The sequence below is a fragment of the Anabrus simplex genome, chromosome 2 (assembly GCF_040414725.1).
Source record: "Anabrus simplex isolate iqAnaSimp1 chromosome 2, ASM4041472v1, whole genome shotgun sequence".
Lineage (NCBI taxonomy): Eukaryota > Metazoa > Arthropoda > Insecta > Orthoptera > Tettigoniidae > Anabrus > Anabrus simplex.
In genome coordinates, this window is record NC_090266.1 from 340,696,053 (window position 1) to 340,715,260 (window position 19,208).

The window sequence follows — 19,208 nt, forward strand, 5'->3', positions numbered from 1 at the left end:
AGAGCTACGTATGATTAAGTGCAGTGGAGTATGCCTGAATTATTGTTATGTAGTACGAGAATGTTAACACAGTAGTAGCGTATCCAGTGACATTTCTAAGTGAACGAGTGAAACTTCAGGGCCTAGAGTAACTATCAGTAAGAGGGATACGTAGGTGAGGAGGAAATAATGTTGGACTTCATGTCTCGTGTGCTCGTGTCATTGAGCACATCCAACCATATATTTAATCTGTGATATATGTAAACTGACGCATTCACATGAAGCAACTTCCCCTCATTTACATAAGGAGTCTACAAGAACGTCGGAGTGAAGAGATATCTGGCTGCCTGCCGGAATTTCGCCCTGTGTAGCAGAGAGAACGAGACATCTAGCTGCCTGCCGAAATTTCGCCTTGTATAGCACAGATCGTCTGGAACATCGCACGAGATCAAGCCGTCATGTGCGTGACTCACCAGTTGGTCATCAAAGGACTTCACATCGTTGAGGGCATCATAACGACCGAGTAAATGTATGGGTGTGCCCTCCTGTAAAGCTGTGTTCGTGATTCCTGAAGGATGAGTACATTTTCAACTATAAGTATCTTTGAACGTCGTATCCTAGTGTAAATAAAGAGTACATTTGCATGTAGATGTAACGTAGATCGCCAATATGCTATTTCAGCAGGATGACAGCATTTTATTTGATGGGTTTTATAGAAGATATTTCTTCATGTTTTGGGCAACAATATTTCATTTCTGTTTATTTACAAGGGATTATAATGCATGACGTAGATTTAAGAACCCTAGATTACCTAAGTGCGAAGTGTCATAAAATAATAGGGCGTAAATATTCTGTATACATGACTCAGATCATCACCGATTCACTAGCTAACAGGAGTCATCACAAGTTTCTCAATGTATTGATTGGACACTTCGCATAATGAGATAAGAAGCCCCTATTTAGGATTTAAGACCTCGGAGACAACGAACGAGACATGAAATGGAATATACATTGTGTACCTATTTAGCTCGGAAGTGCTTAGAATAACTTGACCCATGTAGTAGATTCATCTGCAAAGTGGCTTCTTTTCAGCGTATCGAGGGGGTAAGAGACAGCTTATTATCCAGGCTATAGCTCGGACTGGTATTGCGAAAAGTAAATGAAGCTCCTTTCGAGTTAAATTGATTAGCGCGAGACATATGCCGCGCCATAGATAAAATAATTAAGGCCGGAGGTAGATACAAGGTGTAATACGTTGGGATAAGCCGCCAGGAAAAGAATAATGTATTTCGCTGTGCGGAGACAGATTTAAAGGTGCCCAAAGAGGCGACCCGTTGTGTTTTTGAAAGTGAACCAGGCCATTGTTGGCGTGATTTATGATACCCGGCGAAAGGGCGAAGACGAGCCGAGCGCTCGCCTTGTCTGTGAAGGTTAGAGGAGCATTATCTGACGTATTTATCTCGAAACAATGATTCCAAGCTACCATTTATTATTAACATCTTTGATTAAGCTACAGTGTTCTGAGATGATCGATCCCACCAATTTCTTCTTTAACTATTTAAAACGTATACGGTTACAAATTAGCATATTCATGTCTCAGGAGACCCAGATTCACTCCTTGGGTACAGTGAAAGTTGGTGCTCACTGTTACTACCGACAGATGGATTGAACCTCCTGTGACTTCATCTAGTGTATTTAAAGTGCACATGTTTTGTCTGTTTATTACAGGAAGTGCAAATTGTATATTCATGAGATATTGGATGTTTGAAGTCGTTTTATGTTTTCGTACACAGTGTTGCAACGTTGTATATAATGTCATGTTGGTGTATTTGCTAGAATCCTAATGAAACAAACGTGTGTATTATATTGCATATTCAGCAATGATTAACATAGGGAAATGACGTGATACGACCTTCAAATATTTGAACATATAGTCATAAAAACATACAATTTACTTCAGTTCATCCGATGTTAGGGTATCGTAACTTGGTATAATTTGAATATATTAATTCTCGACAGATAAACGGAATAATAGCAGGGTATGCCTATACTAATTAAATGTGTGTAATCGTGATAGGCAATGCGCAGGTGATAAGTGCAAGTGCAAAGTGTAAATAATTCAAGGGGAAACGTCTCTTTAAGAATGAAATATTTGAACGTAGAATGAAGTGTAGAAAGAGACTACCAACAATTATCATGTCAAGACCACCCTAAAGATTATTTGTAAAGTGTATTGTATGGCATATCCATGTGAATAAAAAGTGTTTCACTAGTATAGTTAAGTTGTTATATAAGATGTAGTTCATCTTCTCATTAGTAAAGAACTAGTATTCCTCTCATAATTAATATCCCCCTACTATAGAGATTATTAGAAGATTATTGCCCCATCGGACGGTCCATTCACACCCGTAATGTTCTACTGACTTAGCTAGCGTATAATTCTAGTAAGGGAGATGAGACTTCCATACTGGGCTGAGTTCGAAGCTCATCAGAGGTGCTCCATTCCAATATCATGTTTATAAGCCACGGTAATTTGTTTATGTACTGTACAGGTATATTATATTGTCATAATAATAATTTCGTATGGCTATTTCTAGCCGAGTGCAGCCCTTGTAAGCAGACCCTCCGATGAGGATGGGCGGCATCTGCCATGTGTGTTAGTGTGGTGGAGGGATGTTGGGAACAGCACAAACACCCAGCTCCCGGGGCAATGAAGGTTAAAATCCCCGACCCGGCCGGGAATCGAACCCGAGACCAACTGAACCGAAGGCCAGTACGCTGACCATTCAGACAACGAGTCAGACATATATATTGTCATAGGAAGGGAGTTTTTGGTTCTAAATATCGACCAGTTATGAATTCTGATACTAACTCGTAGGGTATAATTTTTTTTCGGAAATTCATTTTGAGAACTCCCAACGTAGGCTATATCGTTTATTAATGAGATCATGCTTCCTGGTGTTTTTTCCGTGGCTACAAGTTTGGCATTGTTCGGGCTCATTTTCTTTGGTTTGGGCATCGCCCTCTACTATGACTGCGCTAATAGGCCTTCCCAATACAGCAATATGAGCGATATGGGCCTAGTTCCCATTTCTACCACCGAGCGCTGCTTCGCTGTCATTGAAACACGATTGTTCATTAAAGCACACGTTAAGTGTTTAGTATATTTCTGCTCCACTATGTAGCCAATCACTCAATAAATATATTTGAATCACACCTTACACCTTAATAAAGAAATTCAGCGAAGAACGTACCCCTCCGCAGCGGAAAAACTGTACAAAATAATGTTAACGGTAGGTAGTAAATACTCTAGAAAATAAATATTTTCACACACTTTTCTGTTTAAGTGTTTCGCGTTCTTGCGTTCAAATCTTTCAAAGATCTATGTTATTTATGTCGCTATGTTAATTAAGAATACAGGAATAGCATACTCGCAAATAACTTCACGCAACGCACTAAATAGTCACTCATAGATGCAACAAGTTTTTTATGCACAAATGGTTGTGCTTTCCATACAAAATCACAGTAGAAAATCATATGGGTACTGCAGCCTGCTGTTTTAATCTCTTTTATAAATCAAGTCCATTAGGACTGTTGAACACCTTGGTCTCGTCAAAATAATCTAGCATCTTGTCCGGCTGCAATGTTGCTACGTGCTACTGACACGTATATTGAATCATTTTTTTATCGATAACTTGTATTTGACAGTGATACCTGCGTTAAAAAATCGTGCATATCTGTATACGAATAGTCTTTTAAATATTATAGGGCTGTTACTACTTCAGTCTCGAAAATATCTTTCGCGCGCAGCACATTCATTTTCTTAAGTGGCTTGATGTTTTTGCATGTAAGAAAAATGAATCGGTTTCACAGTTTCATTTGATTGCATCTGATACAGTTTCTCGATAAATTCACCATTTATATCCTGGAACCATCAAACATATATTTTTTGAGTAAAGAATTTCTTACTTTTCAGAATGTGCTATTTGTCGAAAGCAAGAAGAGGCTTTTCACTATCAACAGGATGACAGATCTTCGGTTTAATGTGTTTTGAAGAAGACATTCTTCTTTTCCTGCTAACATTAGCCTTATGATGCAAGCTTCGACTACCTTTTTTGTTTTGAGTGTTAAAGTATGTAGCTCTGTACCTAAAAGCCTCTTAAAGAAGAAAAATGCTGCTGTAACCTTAATTTTGTAGTCACAGCGGACATTATAAAACAGAAAAGGTTACTGACTAGGGTAATTCCATTTCTACTTTCGCTTGCATGACAGTCATCTTGAGTACCGGTACGGTAGTTTTTATTCGCTCAACATGGAATGAAGCGTCTTTCTGTCGAAAGGTGTCGAGTTTCTTGTCAGATACCATCTGCTGTTCGGTGGATTACCAACAATCACAATCTCTCTGCTTCATTTAGGCACTGACTTTCTGCTAAGAGGCGCTCCTTTACTAAGAGCGTTATTCCAGTCTCGCAGTTTATATCTCCTACGTAGCGTGAAAGTGTGGATTTATTCGGCGTGGCAAACATATAGTTTCGATGATCTTGAATTGAAATTCGGCGATAATTTTTTTAAAAAGTAACATTTAGCCATTTATGACGTTGTTACTTGTTGAAAGTAAATTCATGAAACAAAATCCCACTTGCCGATCTGCTTCTCATCCTACATTTCGGTACACGGTAGTAAACAATATTATGTACATAAACATTAAAACGGTTCACGACCAAAGAAACAAGCCAAATAAGGTAAACACAGGCTCAAATTACACCAGGACTCTTAGCTGTAATCACTGAGCGTGTCTCGTCAAGCAGACTAATGCCAGCTTCTCAGCGCTCCAAGCGCCTGAACTGGTAACTACGCCGTGTTCGCTCGTTTACACGTGTGGCTGGGCGAATGAGAAGGCGTATTAGCGCAGTCGTAGTAGAGGGCGATGGTTTGGGCAAATAGCTTGGTTTGGGCGTTGCCTACGCTATAATAGAAGGCCTGGACAAGCCGACACATTTCTGGGCGAACAAAGTAGTTCAAGCAATGGCCGCTTGGATCGCGTTTATGTTCTGTTGTTCTCATGTTCTGTCCATATCCTTATATTGAAGATTCACACACTAACGCGAAATAATACATTTTATTATCATTATGCCCGGTGTGAATCAGATATAAATATATAAAACAACTTAGAACACGTTACACTTCATATATTTATTTCAGTTAGCACTTGATTATCACACAAGAATTAAGAATAGGGAAATAGGTCTAAATAGAAATACTCACACGATTTTTTCCTATTTCTATAATTTCAACACTTTTCTGCTCAGAGGCTTGCTCTTGAATTTGTTTAATAAATCACAGTATTTAGTCACTTTCTTTGCATTATTATCAAGAACAGGTCTGAAAAATTTTGTAAGTATAACGTATGTGATGTGTGCTTGATCACAGTCGCGGCACTGACGCGTCTCTTTAAACTTTGGAAGCGGTAAGGAATTTCAGCTTTCGGACAAGGTTACATTTTCCGAGATACCCTAACGCCCGCGTTGTAAATATTAATACATTTTTAAGAAGAAGACGAATTTGCGCCGGCACTTTTTCGGGGAGCAGAATTCCCCTCACAGTACACTGTAATCTGATTTGACAAAGTGCAAGCTACATATTCTGGAGTTATCATTAGGAGCCCTAAGAGATCCTTTTCTGCTGTCCTGTCGAGAAATAGCAAGCCTCCATTTCTCCCGTCAACTCGGATCTTTAGGAAAAAATGAAAAATTATATTTGTGTATATTTGTTCGCTGTGTCAGATGTGCAGTCAGGCACGCAACAATAAACCACCTTAACCTACAGAATGGAAAGAGAAACTTGACGGCAATTGTACCCAGGGGCTCTGAAATTTGGATCGTGGGTTGGCGACCACGGGGCCCTTCACTGAGTCCTGGCATTTCTTCCACTTACTTGTGCCAGGCTCCTCACTTTCATCTATCCTATCCGACCTTCCTTGGTCAACTCTGGTTCTTTGCTGACCCCAACGCTATAAGGTTTCCGAGAGCTAGGGAGTCTTTCATTTTCACGCCCTTCGTGGCCCTTGTCTTCCCCTGGCCGATACCTCCATTTTTCGAAGTGTCTGATCCTTTCCAGTTTCTCTCTCTGATTAGTGTTAGATAGATGATGGTTGCCTAGTTGTGCTTCCTCTTAAAATAATCACCACCACCACCTTCACGGTAATTTGGAAGCACATAACTAAACAAATGTTAAATGCATCTCAGCCACCATCCATATATTGCAAATCGTGAGATCAAATAAATTTAAAAACGACAAAACTCTTCATATTTCATGTTAGATAAGGCCTTTCCTTATAAAACTAAGTTTAATATGTTATTTATTCTCATAAAACATGTTGCACTAACACACGTAATCGTAGAATTCGCACCAAACAACAGAACATAAACGCGAACCTGGCGGTGAAAAAGAGAAAAACTATTACCCCGCTTTTAATGCAAGATATTGGCTCTCTGTCCAGGCCTTCTAGTATCTAGCAGGCTTTGGTTTGGGCTAGCTGCCAATTAGAGGTCGATGTTTCACTGTTTATTCCAAAGAGGATAGAATGGTTTATTGTTGATGAATGTTTTTATTGTGTGGCAACGTGTTCATGAAAACCTTCTTGTGATGTTCCCCGTTGCTCGACAGTTGTTATTTACTTGCAAATTATGCTCTACCAGTCGTAGATTTGCCGGACACAGTAAATGGGCTAATATAAAACACATAAAAGCCGCGAAGGATGGCGAAAAATCTCAGACTTTTGCAAGAATGGGGCGACTAATACGTGTTGCTGTCCAAGGTAAATAAAACTGTATAAGTTATACTATCCAGTTTTCAGTGAAAGAGTAGTTCTTCTTAATGCAACATTAAAATATTTCCCATATCAAATAATATATACTTGATACGAAATCGATTTACCTGTCATAACCTGAACGGGCGCTGGGAATATAGGTTAGTGTAGGTTAGGAAACGGTCTTCTTTTTGTGAACTTAACCTTAACCTTGAATATAAGTTAGGGGTCTTATATTTATGGACATTGAAAATACCTTAATATTGTACAGGGATATACTGTTACATGTAGAAATGAATTGTGAGGAATATATATATTTGAAATATTCTTCTCCCATTATACCCATAGTACTTTGTATGCAAACACAACACAATTATTAATAATCTTGACCATAATGGCCAGTTTTGGGTGCGTATTGACTTAATCACAGTAATGGAGAGATGGGTAATCTGCCTACTCAATACTTCGTGTTTCATTAGGTCTTGGTTCTTCAGCACTACTGATCTGCATTTAGGGCAGTCGCCCAGGTGGCAGATTCCCTATCCGTTGTTCTCCTAGCCTTTTCTTAAATGATTGCAAAGAAATTGGAAATTTATTGAACATTGGTAAGTTATTCCAATCCCTAACTCCCCTTCCTATAAACGAATATTTGCCCCAATTTGTCCTCTTGTATTCCAACTTTACCTTCATATTGTGATCTTTCCTACTTTTAAACACATTACACAAACTTATTCGTTTGCTGATGTCATTCCACGCCATCTCTCCAATGACAGCTCACAACATACCACTTAAGTCACAAATTGTCATGAATGTCCATTGACAACCACCCATTGAATACAAAGCAAAGCTCCTACAGTAAGATTTATATCTTGTCATAGTAACTTTTCAGGACATAATTCGCTCAGCCTTTATCTCGTACCTTTCGGTCATTGAACAGGATCTCGATTTACCCCATCCAACAATAATATATAGATACTACTTTATACAAAGTTAAAAAGTCTTATTGCATGTTCCATTTGACAGTCCAATGATTTGCACAATAAAAAGCATTAATGTCATAAGTTATATGAATTTTAACCTGTATAGCAGAAGAAGAGAATTAACATATTTCTCGAAACATGTACTATATATTCTAAAGTGTGAAATGTAAATATATTTCTAATACATCGTATTGACTAGGCGGATTATCCATCTCTCTATTTACAGTACAACAACACAATAGTTAAAGTAGGCTACATAAAGTTTATACATGCACTGAGAGTTTGGTTCATGATATTTTTCATTATGACATATCTAATGGTGACAACCATTAATTGAAGGTCATGTTAGAATAGACTGCAGGGGTTTATTCTTGTTCGTCCATCTTCTGTCTGTCATTGCATCCATGGCATAGAAGTCTCATGATATTTCATCCCGCTTCTGTTTTTTATATTTAGCAGCTTTGTCGCCTCTATGGTAGATGTAATGGCAGTTTGATCCTTAGGTCCTCAGTGTAGAACAGTTCTCTCGCTCTCTGGCAACTCCCAGCATTATGTTTAAGTAACCGGCTTTAGGTCAGTCAGAGATAGTCTTTCCTAAATCAGTTCTATGCTATACATCAGGATTGGAGTTATTTTGGCGTGGATAAAGATCATGGCTGTTTATAATGATAGTTTGGTACTGTTTATTATAGCACATGTTTTTGTGATAGTGGCTGTTATTCTTTCCTTTGTTTGAGTCCTGAAGAAATTGCAGATTGTCTGTAGGCCTAAAGTGATTCTGAGTTACAGGAATTTACTGTTTCAATCTCTTTCTCTCCTAGTGTCACTTTGTCCTCAGTTGAATGTTCCCCTCCCTTTCCGGAACACCATGTATACGGTTTTGTTCTAATTGTTGTAGAATTCATTTTCCTCTGCCCAGATGTGTAAAGCGTTCAAGGCATCCTGAAACTCGTGTCTGGTGAACTCAACACCATGTCTGCATACATATACCGCGTGCTTCACCGGCCTCTTATGATTTATTCACTGTTCTCTTCATCTCTCCAATTGTAATTTCATCACCATCATCATTGTCCGACTCGTTGGCTGAACGGTCAGCGTACTGGCCTTCGGTTCAGAGGGTCCCGGGTTCGATTCCCGGCCGGGTCGGGGATTTTAACCTTGATTGGTTAATTCCAATGACACGGGGGCTGGGTGTATGTGTTGTCTTCATCATCATTTCATCCTCATCACGACGCGCAGGTCGCCTATGGGAGTCAAATATAAAGACCTGCACCTGGCGAGCCGAACCCGTCCTGGGATATCCCGGCACTAAAAAAAAGCCATACTACATTTCTTTATTACCATCATCATTATCATCTCAGCAAACTGTGTTGTTCAGACATGCAGCAGGAAGATTTCCTTTCATATTGAGTAGATTTTCAAAACATTTTTTCCATCTCTTCAGTGATTCTCTTTAATTGGGAATTAGTTCATCTAATTTATTTAATCTACTGTTCATTTCTCTTTTCCCCCTCTCCCTTATTAATATTTTTAATTGCTCTTCATGTAGGTTTCCCCACTGAGTAAAGTAGCTGTTCCAGTTTATTTCCAAAATCTTTCATGTTTTCCTTATGATCTCATTAATTATTACCAAGGGAGTTGGGTGTGCAGTTAGCGGTGCGCAGCTGTGAGCTTGCATTTGGGAGATAGTGGGTTCGAACCCCATTTTCGGCAACCCTGAAGGTGGTTTTCCATGGTTTCCTATTTTCACACCTGGCAAATGCTGGGGTTGTATCTTAATTAAAGGCCCGGCCGCTTCCTTCATACTCCTAGCCCTTTCCTATCCTGTCATTGCCATTAGACCTATCTGTGCCAGTGCAACGTAAAGCAATTTTTATTCTATAATTATTTGTCTGGGTGTCCGACTCCTTAGCTGAATGGTCAACATTGAGGCCTTTGGTCCTGCGTTTAATTCCCAGTGGGGTCGGGGATTTTAATCATGCCTGATCAATTCTCCTCACTCGGGGACGATGTGTTTGTGTTTGTTCCAGTACTCTCCTCTTCATATTCAGAAAACACACCACACTATCAACCACCACACCGTGCGAGTTGGCTGCGCGGTTAGGGGCGCATAGCTGTGAGCTTGTATCCGGGAGATAGTGGGTTCGAGCCCCACTGTTGGCAGCTCTGAAGATGGTTTTCCTTGGTTTCCCATTTTCACCCCAGACAAATGCTGGGGCTGTACCTTAACTAAGGCCACGGCTGCTTCCCTCCCATTCCTAGGCCTTTTCTATCCTGTCATCAATTCTGTGTCGGTGCGAGGTGAAACAAATTTTAAAAAATAAAATAAAAAATCAACCACCACAGAAACACGCAATAGTGAATACATCCCTCCACAGAGGGTTGGCACCTGTAAGGGCATTTGGCTGTAAAATAGGGCCAAATCCACATGTGCAACACAGTTCTTATCTACGACCCCACAGGTGTGAGAAAAGTGGTAGTAGAAGAAGAAGAATTATTTGTTTGGGTCTTTATCATTACTCTGTGTACTTTTAATTAGAGCTACTTGGAGCCATTTTTTGATATGCCTTCCTTCTGTCCTGACTGTATCATTCTACCAAGATAAGTATTTTATATTTCTTTGCCGTTGGTAGTACAGCATCCCTGTTTGCCATCTACTCCCTTTTCTAGTATTCTGCCTTGGCCTGCTCTCTGTTATATAGAGCTATTTGTTAATTATATCGTGTACATATGTTCAGTTTCTTTTTTGTAAGTCTGTTTCATTTTTATCTGGCTGCAGGTAAACTTCACTCTGTCTTAGGCCTAGTAATACTCACTTTACTACAGACCAGATGGTGTGACTGCAACTGCTAATTCCTTACTAGCACAGAAGTCCAGTAAATGTGTCATCATTCCTCTTTCAGTACTTGCATTAATATCACAAATCAGCAGTGTATTTGCTGTTTACCCTGACTTGTATCACTCAGTGCTTCATAAAACTTGTTTACATCAGAGCTGTCCAGACTACTCGAGGTGTGGAAGCACACCACAGTGCGCACGAGTTGCATGGATCAGTCTAACTCTCTCATCCTCTTTATTGCTTATCTCGAAGTAGCTCAGTGCTCATGACGGCCTAGGCCTATATTGAGTTCATGGAGAAACAAACCTTAATGATTATGTTGAAGTCATACTTTTAAATATTAAAATAGGAATTTTCAAGCTGTATGCTTGATGGTTGCACTTCAACCAGGGAAAGTCTTGAAAAGAAACAGAGAAATAGATATGTTACTGTAATTGTTTATCTTCAAACACGAGTGGGAGGTGGCTTATTTCTGCATTGCACATAATGGAAGTGCTAAATATCTTTTGAGCATCATGTTTGTACTGTCAGTACTCTGCCTTACACACCAGAAGTCGCTATGTGGAAAGGAGGTGAAAATTAAGACGTTATGGATGTTGTCATCGGCACTGTAAACTTGCTTAGGTCTCAGCCATTGCCATTTTGAGGAATTCTTGGCATCTGTGAATGTAGAATATGGTGATGTGTCCTATCTTTGCAAGGTCTGATGACAGCCGAGGAACAATCTTTACCCAAGTTTTACACTTGAGGGAACAAATAAAATCATTTTTGGAGATGAAAGATGGATCAGAGAAAAGACTTAATGAAACTGATTTTATTTCATATATAAGGTTTTTTTGTGACGCTACTTCAACGCTCTCAGCTAATCGATGCAAGGTAGAAACCACTTGATTACGAAGATGTTTGATAAAACTGTGGTGATCTAGAAAAAACTGGTGCTATGTGAAAACCAGTTACGAAAGAGTGGTGCAGCGCTCTTCCCAGACCTGTATTGAGTTCATGGAGAAACAAACATTAATGATTATGTTGAAGTCACTCTACTTTTAAAATAGGAATTTTCCATAATTCAAGGCTGCTCTTGATATTTTTGTTAAACCTTTCCTCCCTGTTGCTTGAAGATGTTCCCCATACTTTGCAGAAGGAGCTCGTAGAACTGCAGTGCAATACCAGACTGAATAATTCCCTTCACTAGAATATCTGGGACTCCATAAGTGTATGACAAAAGTGTTCTCAGTGTTCAGTTGTACATATGTCAGCGAAAATATTTATGTGGCTTTAAAGCTCAGGTTGCGAGGATTTTTCACAGGCAACAATGTCTGCCACTGTGTATGATTGGAGGTTTCACAGATGCTTGTTTCCGATGTAGAAAGAATTGTAAATGGAGAATCTCAGCAGTTTTATTACCGTATGCAACACTGTAGTGTATGTTAATAAACATAAAATGTAAGCACCCACTAAAAATACTTACCTAGAACAAAAATCATTTGCTTCCTGAACATTAATTCCCACCACCATATATGTAATTTAGTGCTCCACTATTTAAGATAGGGCAAAGAAAAGAAATTTTTAATTGTAAGGCTTTGCAAAGCTTCTTTGAATTTTGTTCTGCAAGGTGGTTCTCCCCACCACTGCTTTACTTCTGATGATGATGATCATGCTTGTTGTTTAGAGGGGCCCAACATCTAGATCATTGGCCCCTAATGGTATGAAATGAGACAAAATGTTATGACAAATTAAAAGTCCAAAGTCCTCCACTGACCAGAATTCAAAGCGTGAGGACAAAGAATGAATGGATGGATGGATATGAATTTAAAACGATCATTGGAACTGACCCACAGTGCCTCACATGCACAGAAGCTGCCACTAAACAGTAGTATTACTGACCAAGGGACTGCTTCTATAGCACGATGCTGAATCGATTATGCTTGTAGTTGAAACGGGTCCAAAATCCAGGTCACGCCCCTCATAATGTTACTTATCGCTAGGAAAGTAGAAATATGCTATTTGTGATTTGGCGGTACTAATCAAAACTAGCGTAGACCCGCGGTATTCCACACATTGTGGTACTATTCACAGGTAGTGTAATGCGCACATGGAACACAGACTTATGGTGTTTCGCACACTCTGGCACTATTTACAGGCAGCGCAGACCTATAAAGGCAACGCAAACTTATGGTGCTCCTTACATAAGTGGACTAACCACAGGGACCCGAACTATCCCATGGTATTCCTCACATAGTGGGAACTAAGCCTAGGCAAGGCAGAACCATGGTGTTGCTCATCCCATGGTGTTGCTCATATAGGGGTACAAATCGCAGGTACTGTAAGACCTTCATCCTGATTCACACACTGTTGCTACTAATCACAAACCTATTGCGTACCTAACATAGTGGTACTATGCGCAAGTAAATGCGACCCTTGGTGTTCCCTGCGTGATGGTACTAATTACAAGTAGTCTCATGGTTCTAATTTGACCATCCCTTGGTCGCCCCTTTTAGTCGCCTCTTACGACAGGCAGGGGATATCGCAGGTGTATTCTACATGTTCGTCCCCCACCCACAGGGGGTGCTCTACTTCTGGTGTGCGAGGTGACTGCAAGTGACTTGGTGGGGCTCGGCGTGCTACAGTGCTTGCTGGCATGCTGGCACACCAGAATAACATACCTTCACACTAAGTCTGGAGAGGCCTGGTTTAGATCATCCTCATCTTCAATGCACTGAGATAGTGTTAGTCCTAATCTGTTGCTATATCTGCCCACATCACTCATTCATTTACATGTCTGAGACTGTGTTACATCCTATGGGTTTACTGATTAACAGTGCCACTTCGCACTATATCCTTCATTTTTTCACACCTGTTAAGAATAGCTCACAATTTTCTGCCTCTTTCTCCTCATTTTTCCTTTTCCAAATATTGTTGATTCTTGACATAGGTACACAGTCAAATTACTTTATTATGACCACCTGCTAGTATCCAGAGTAACCGCTCTTCACACCACGCATTGCACCTATACATGCTGGGAGTGACTCAGTCAGGTGTTGATAGATCTCCACAGGTATCTAGGGCCATGCTGTCTGCAGTGCGGCCTTCAACTGTTGAAGGGTGCGGTGACGGAGAAGACAGACGTTGAACACGACTATCGATAGAGATTGGGGCTGTTTGGGGGTTGGGGAAGAACTTTGAAGTCTTGATTGTGCTCCTCCAGCCATGTGTGGACACTTCTAGCCATGTGACAAGGTGCATTGTTGTGCTGGAAGATTCCATCCTCCTGAGAAAATACAATCGTCATATATAGTAGGATGTGATTGCCGAGAAAGGATTTATAATGTTACCACACGAATGATGGGACCTAGAGAATACTACGATAACATACCCCAGATCATAATACTGCTCCCATGTCCTTGTGTTCATCCAGCAATGGTTGCAGGCTGTTGGGTCTCTTTATGTTTCTCAGCGGATACACGAGATCCATCAGTTGTTTGCAGTTGAAAATGTGACTCGTCAGAGAAGGTCCAGTCGCCATATTGTCGAGCAAATTCCAGTTGTTTTCATCGATGCACCTGTGTTGGCACAGGTACAGTCATCCTCTTTCTACTCGGGAGCTCCATTTGCAGAAGGATTCACTGAATTGTTGCAGTAGTAACATGTCTGGATGCCTCTGAGTTCAGTTGGACAGTGACCCATTCCACTGTAGTGTGTCGGTTGGCCCCTTCACGCACCATCATAGTGTTCACTTTGGATATCAATGGTGCATAGAGTTCCACAGTTGCCACGACAGTTAATCCCAATGGTGCCAATCCACTCATGATTCATCTTTACCGCAGAGGCACGTGAACATTTCACAAACATCGCAGTTTCCAAAATGCTGTCCCCCTTGGTCATCCGTTTTTATAATTTGGTTAAGTCGCTTCCCTTACCCATGACAGCAGGACGTCTAATATGTCAGCTAGCCTTTCGGATGCATTATATACCCGCTTCATCAGCCCACGTCATAGGGCATATGTCATGGGTTATGCACTGCAGATTGCATTCATTCTTCCTCGTCGTCATATTTTGAATTCTGGTCAGTGGATGATTTTGGACTTTTAAATTGCCATTACATTTTGTCTCATTTTGTACCATTAGGGGCTGATGACCTAAATGTTAGGCCTCTTTAAATAACAAGCATCATCATCATCATCATCATCATCAACAGGAAAGCGTTAAAGGGTGATATAATTGTGGGAATTGGATGTATTTAACAAGAAGGATGTGGAAGGTTCTGGTTAAATGCGGAAAAGAAACGGAAGCTTATAAAATGGGAAGCATATATTGGATTTCTTTTGCTAGTATAAAATAAGTGGTTGCAAATTCATTCTTCAACAATAAGACTGTTAACTGTTACATGTGGGAGATCCATAATAGATTATAATCATAACCGACTTTGAATGAAGAAAATTTATTGGGATTGTGCAGGTATTCTGGGGATTTCATTGATACAAGTGACTATCGGATCTGCAGTGAACTAAGTATCACCAGGTCTAGGATAGAGAAAGTGAAGTCTTAACATATGGGCGGAAAAGAATAGAAAATCTCCAGGACAAGGAAATCAGACGAAAGTTATATGGATGTGATTAGTGAGGTTCTAAGGCATACCCAGTAAGCAGGTTCTGTATGTGGGAATAAAATGGATGGCATACTGGATATTTTAGAAACAACATGTCTGACATGTCACACTACACAGGTAGGACCGAAGCCTTATGGGAATGTTTATAGTTAACTCGTCATGCTGGGCGGTTCAGTGTAGTTTGTGGTCTAGTCGAGTGCTAACCAGGACAATGGATGCTGGGTTAGAAGACGGGTAATAAAGACTTTAAAAAACCCAAGATATTTGGAATAAGGCATGGGAGAAAATTTGCAGAGTTATCATCCCTATGTCTGAACAAAGTGATGAAAATCTGAAGAAAAAAAAATGAGTGAGTTCTCATTTTCTATTTAGTATCTTATTTATTTAAATGACAATAGCATTTAGTTTTATTAAATAACGTTACAAATCACAATTATATAATATCCAAAATCAATAATAATTTACAATCTAGATTTTTGATTCCTGCCATGGCACGCTGCCAGCACTCATGAAGTACTGAGAGTACTGGATGCACTTGTTGCATGGCCGTGCTCCAGAATCTTCAAACCCGATCACAGTGAGTGTTTCTTCATAGTTGAAACTATCTCGTATACTAGTGAAATTGTGCAAAACACAGCAAGCTTTTACAGTGCAAGATTTGTATCAACGTTTAGAGGACGATGGAAAATTCGCCGTTTGTTGCTTAAAATTCTGAAAGTGCACTCAATGTATCTTCAAGCTAGAGTCAATCGATAGTTGAATATTCTCTTGTTGTCGTTCAGATGTGTTCTGGAATAGGATCTTACAATAAGTTCACTAAGAGAGAAAGCTTTGTCTGTCACTAATAGGTAGAGGATTATAGCGTTCGCAGTTCCTGGCAGTGGCCTTGGTGGAGGGAAGTCAAGCAATCCGTTTGTCATCTTATTCCAAAATAAACTGTGTTGAGGCTTTACTAAACGAATATGCTTGGCGTCAACCGCCCCCACACAGTTCAGAAAGCTTGCTTTACTTCCAAAGCCGTGGCTGATTTCTCTCCATCCTTCTGCAGATGGTTGAACCATGCAGTCATTTCTCAGCACCATCCACAATCTCATACATACTTCATGTAGTATTTTGGAAATAGGTTGTTATGCCCATTCTGTATGTGTAGTGAAGATCTGTGAAAGTATTTCCACTTGAATGGTACATGAAAATAATAAACACAATGGGTCACTTTTATACACTAAAAACATACTTTTTCAGTTTGTTTAATGGCAATTTGTGATGCCAACCACTGTTTTACTTTTATCAATGTAGGGGCTTATGACTACGTGCTTGTGACTACGGTTCTGTAATTTCACCTCTGTTTCTTTACAGCTGAAAAACTTCATTCCAGATGGAAATCATCAAGAGTTCACATGAAAGTAAAAACTAAATTTCTCAAGAGTGGGTCAGCACCATCAAAACCAATGAAGTGTGTATATTATGAACAAATGCAATTTTTGGATAAGGTTCAGCAGAGGCCTACTAGTTCTAACTTCCATCCTCAAACTTCTGAAGACCATAGCCACTTTGACAATGAAGGTGATGAAATACGTGATGACACTTCCATTACGGAAAATGGTGTCAGGAGGGAGCTCAACAAAACTGTTAAAACTAAAGAGAAAAAGAAGCAACAAACGGACTATTTTGGGGAAAACCTTTTGATGGTATTAAAAAGTAACAAGGAAAAAGAAGACGATGCTGATTGGTCATTCCTATTATCCTTACTTCCACATGTGAAGGCTTTCAGCGAAGATCAAAAATTAACTTTCCAAGTGCTCCAGTTAATAATGAAAATCAAACGGGGAAATTGTGCACCCATCGCTCCTAATGTTACTCTTTCCAGAAACATGAATTATGCATCCTACCCTCAATATAATTCATATTATGCACACTCTCGAACCCAAACTGACTCGGATCAGTCCCAACTGTGTTGTGACTTCCCAAAGCAACCTTCTACATCTTTGTCTGATCCAGGTCAATCCCAAATTTACTATAATCATCCACATCAACACCAGTCATCATCTATTTGCCTAGATGAATCTACACATTCTTGGGAATTGGCAAGTACCGAATAGTTTTATATGTGAAGTGAGAAATAAGCAATATACTCGGACAAAGGACAATGAACATTACTCAGAGCTAAAGTTACAAACATGATGTTAGAAGTAATTTACATTTAGTTGTTTATATGTTATTTTATGTAATAATCTTTTAAGTATTTAATAAATCTGTAGATTGAAGAATTTAATTCTACTGTCTATGCCGAATTAAAAATAGGCTATACATACCTCAGAGTTACATAGAACCGCTTCATTGGACGAATGGGCATGGAGTGATTTCTTGTAATATGGAACTGACATTCTATTTTTCCAAAAAATCAACAAATGATTTTGGTGTCATCCAAAAATAGTTAAAAAAACTTTCTTTCATCTTCTGTTAAGTCAGTGTAGAGGGTTTTGAAAGCTCCTATCATCATGTCTTTGAATGTTCAGAGGATGAATACTAAAACACCTTTCCCTCTTCTTCTTTCTTGCAATTACAAATCTCGTAGAGGTATGCAGCTGCAATCACTTTAGTTGTAAACGTTGCCATTATACATGCTCGACTAATACAAAACTATAAAAGGGTCCTTTTCAAGGGCAAACGCCACATACCTGGCTTCAAGCATGTGACAAGTAAGTATAAAAGGAACATAAGATTTCAACGCACTATTCATGAATTTAAATTCTTCTGAAAACTACATCAGTATCTAAATTACAATCTGTGTCAGGAGAGAGGATTGGTTTTTCAGTAATTTTCTATGGCTGATGTATAGCCTATATTATTATGTTTTTCATTTTTAGTAATAATTTTAAATTGTGTTCTGGTTAATAGTTTTCTTCTTTTCCTTCTTCTTGCTATTATTGTTACTATTGTTTGATGTATTTAAAGTTTAAATCCCATGTGTCATGAAGGAACGTAATTGGGTTCAGCCTGTGCACCTTCGTATTATCAAATAAATAATTAAATAAATAAATAAATAAATCAGTTTGAGAAGTACTGTAAAAGAGTTAGGCTTCAACTGGAAGAAAATCAGAAATAATTGAAGGGTTTTATATAGGTCGCCTGTAGGTGTCAACTCAAAAGACCTGCACCAGGCCCCTGTGGAGGCCACACGCCATGATGTGACAGTAGTTAGGCCTATATTGTGAATAAATTTGTGAGTGAGTTGCTGCAGAAACTGAGTGTACTTCTGACGACTGATGGATGAATATCCAACAAGGAGATTAGCTGAAGAGGACGAAATGCCACATCAACAACACACCCAAACCAAGTGAGAGAGAAGATTTATGATCATCCTATTCCAGCTTGAGAAAATAAGTGTCAAGATCTGGCTAGACTTTGCACTAAAACAATTATACCCACAGTGTTCCACAATGAATATCTATACCTTACTTAAGACTCCAAACATAGTGATCTACCCTTCAAAATATTGTAAGCGCTACAAAAGCTATTGCAAGAGGACCACTTTGTTAAACAATGCACTCGACAATGACTGGCAAACAATTGTAAGCGACATTCATCACTTTAAAATAACTTTCTTTTCGCTGCAATTGAATAAATACGTAACCTAATATGACAATAAGGTGAAAAATTCATTTCTGGAGTAGAATAAAAATCAAAACTGCCTCAACTGTACTCACTAATAATTTTTATCCTCTCCTGTGAAAAAAATATTTATTCACTTACGATACTTTGCTTTTCCGGGGATGATATCATCTCAAAATATCCAGCACCATGGTAAAAGGTGCTGTTTGCACACTCATCAGTAAAAGAGGCATTAAAATACAGTAAGAATTGTTGTATTCATGGGTCATTTACATCAAAGAACCATATTAAAGATCAAAAGCATGGAATACCAATGTCTTTGAATTGCTTTGCTTTTCTCTTTTTATAACTGTTATGCCCAAGGTTGTGGAATAAATCATTGGA

General features: G+C 39.2%; 1 protein-coding gene across 2 annotated transcripts in view; it reads left to right on the forward strand.

Moving 5' to 3' along the window:
* Window positions 1-6,516: 6,516 nt before the first annotated feature.
* Window positions 6,517-19,208, forward strand: part of LOC136862814 (probable transcriptional regulatory protein Tlet_1011) — a 69,678-nt gene continuing 56,986 nt past the window's right edge. The window contains exons 1-2 of one of the 2 annotated variants that reach the window (XM_067139076.2): window positions 6,517-6,796; window positions 16,569-17,471. In XM_067139076.2, the coding sequence (XP_066995177.2) occupies window positions 6,577-6,796; window positions 16,569-17,311 (963 nt within the window). In that variant the 5' untranslated portion in view covers window positions 6,517-6,576 and the 3' untranslated portion in view covers window positions 17,312-17,471. Of the gene's footprint in view, window positions 6,797-16,568; window positions 17,472-19,208 lie in introns of those variants that run through there. The other variant, XM_067139075.2, reaches the window with a different exon arrangement.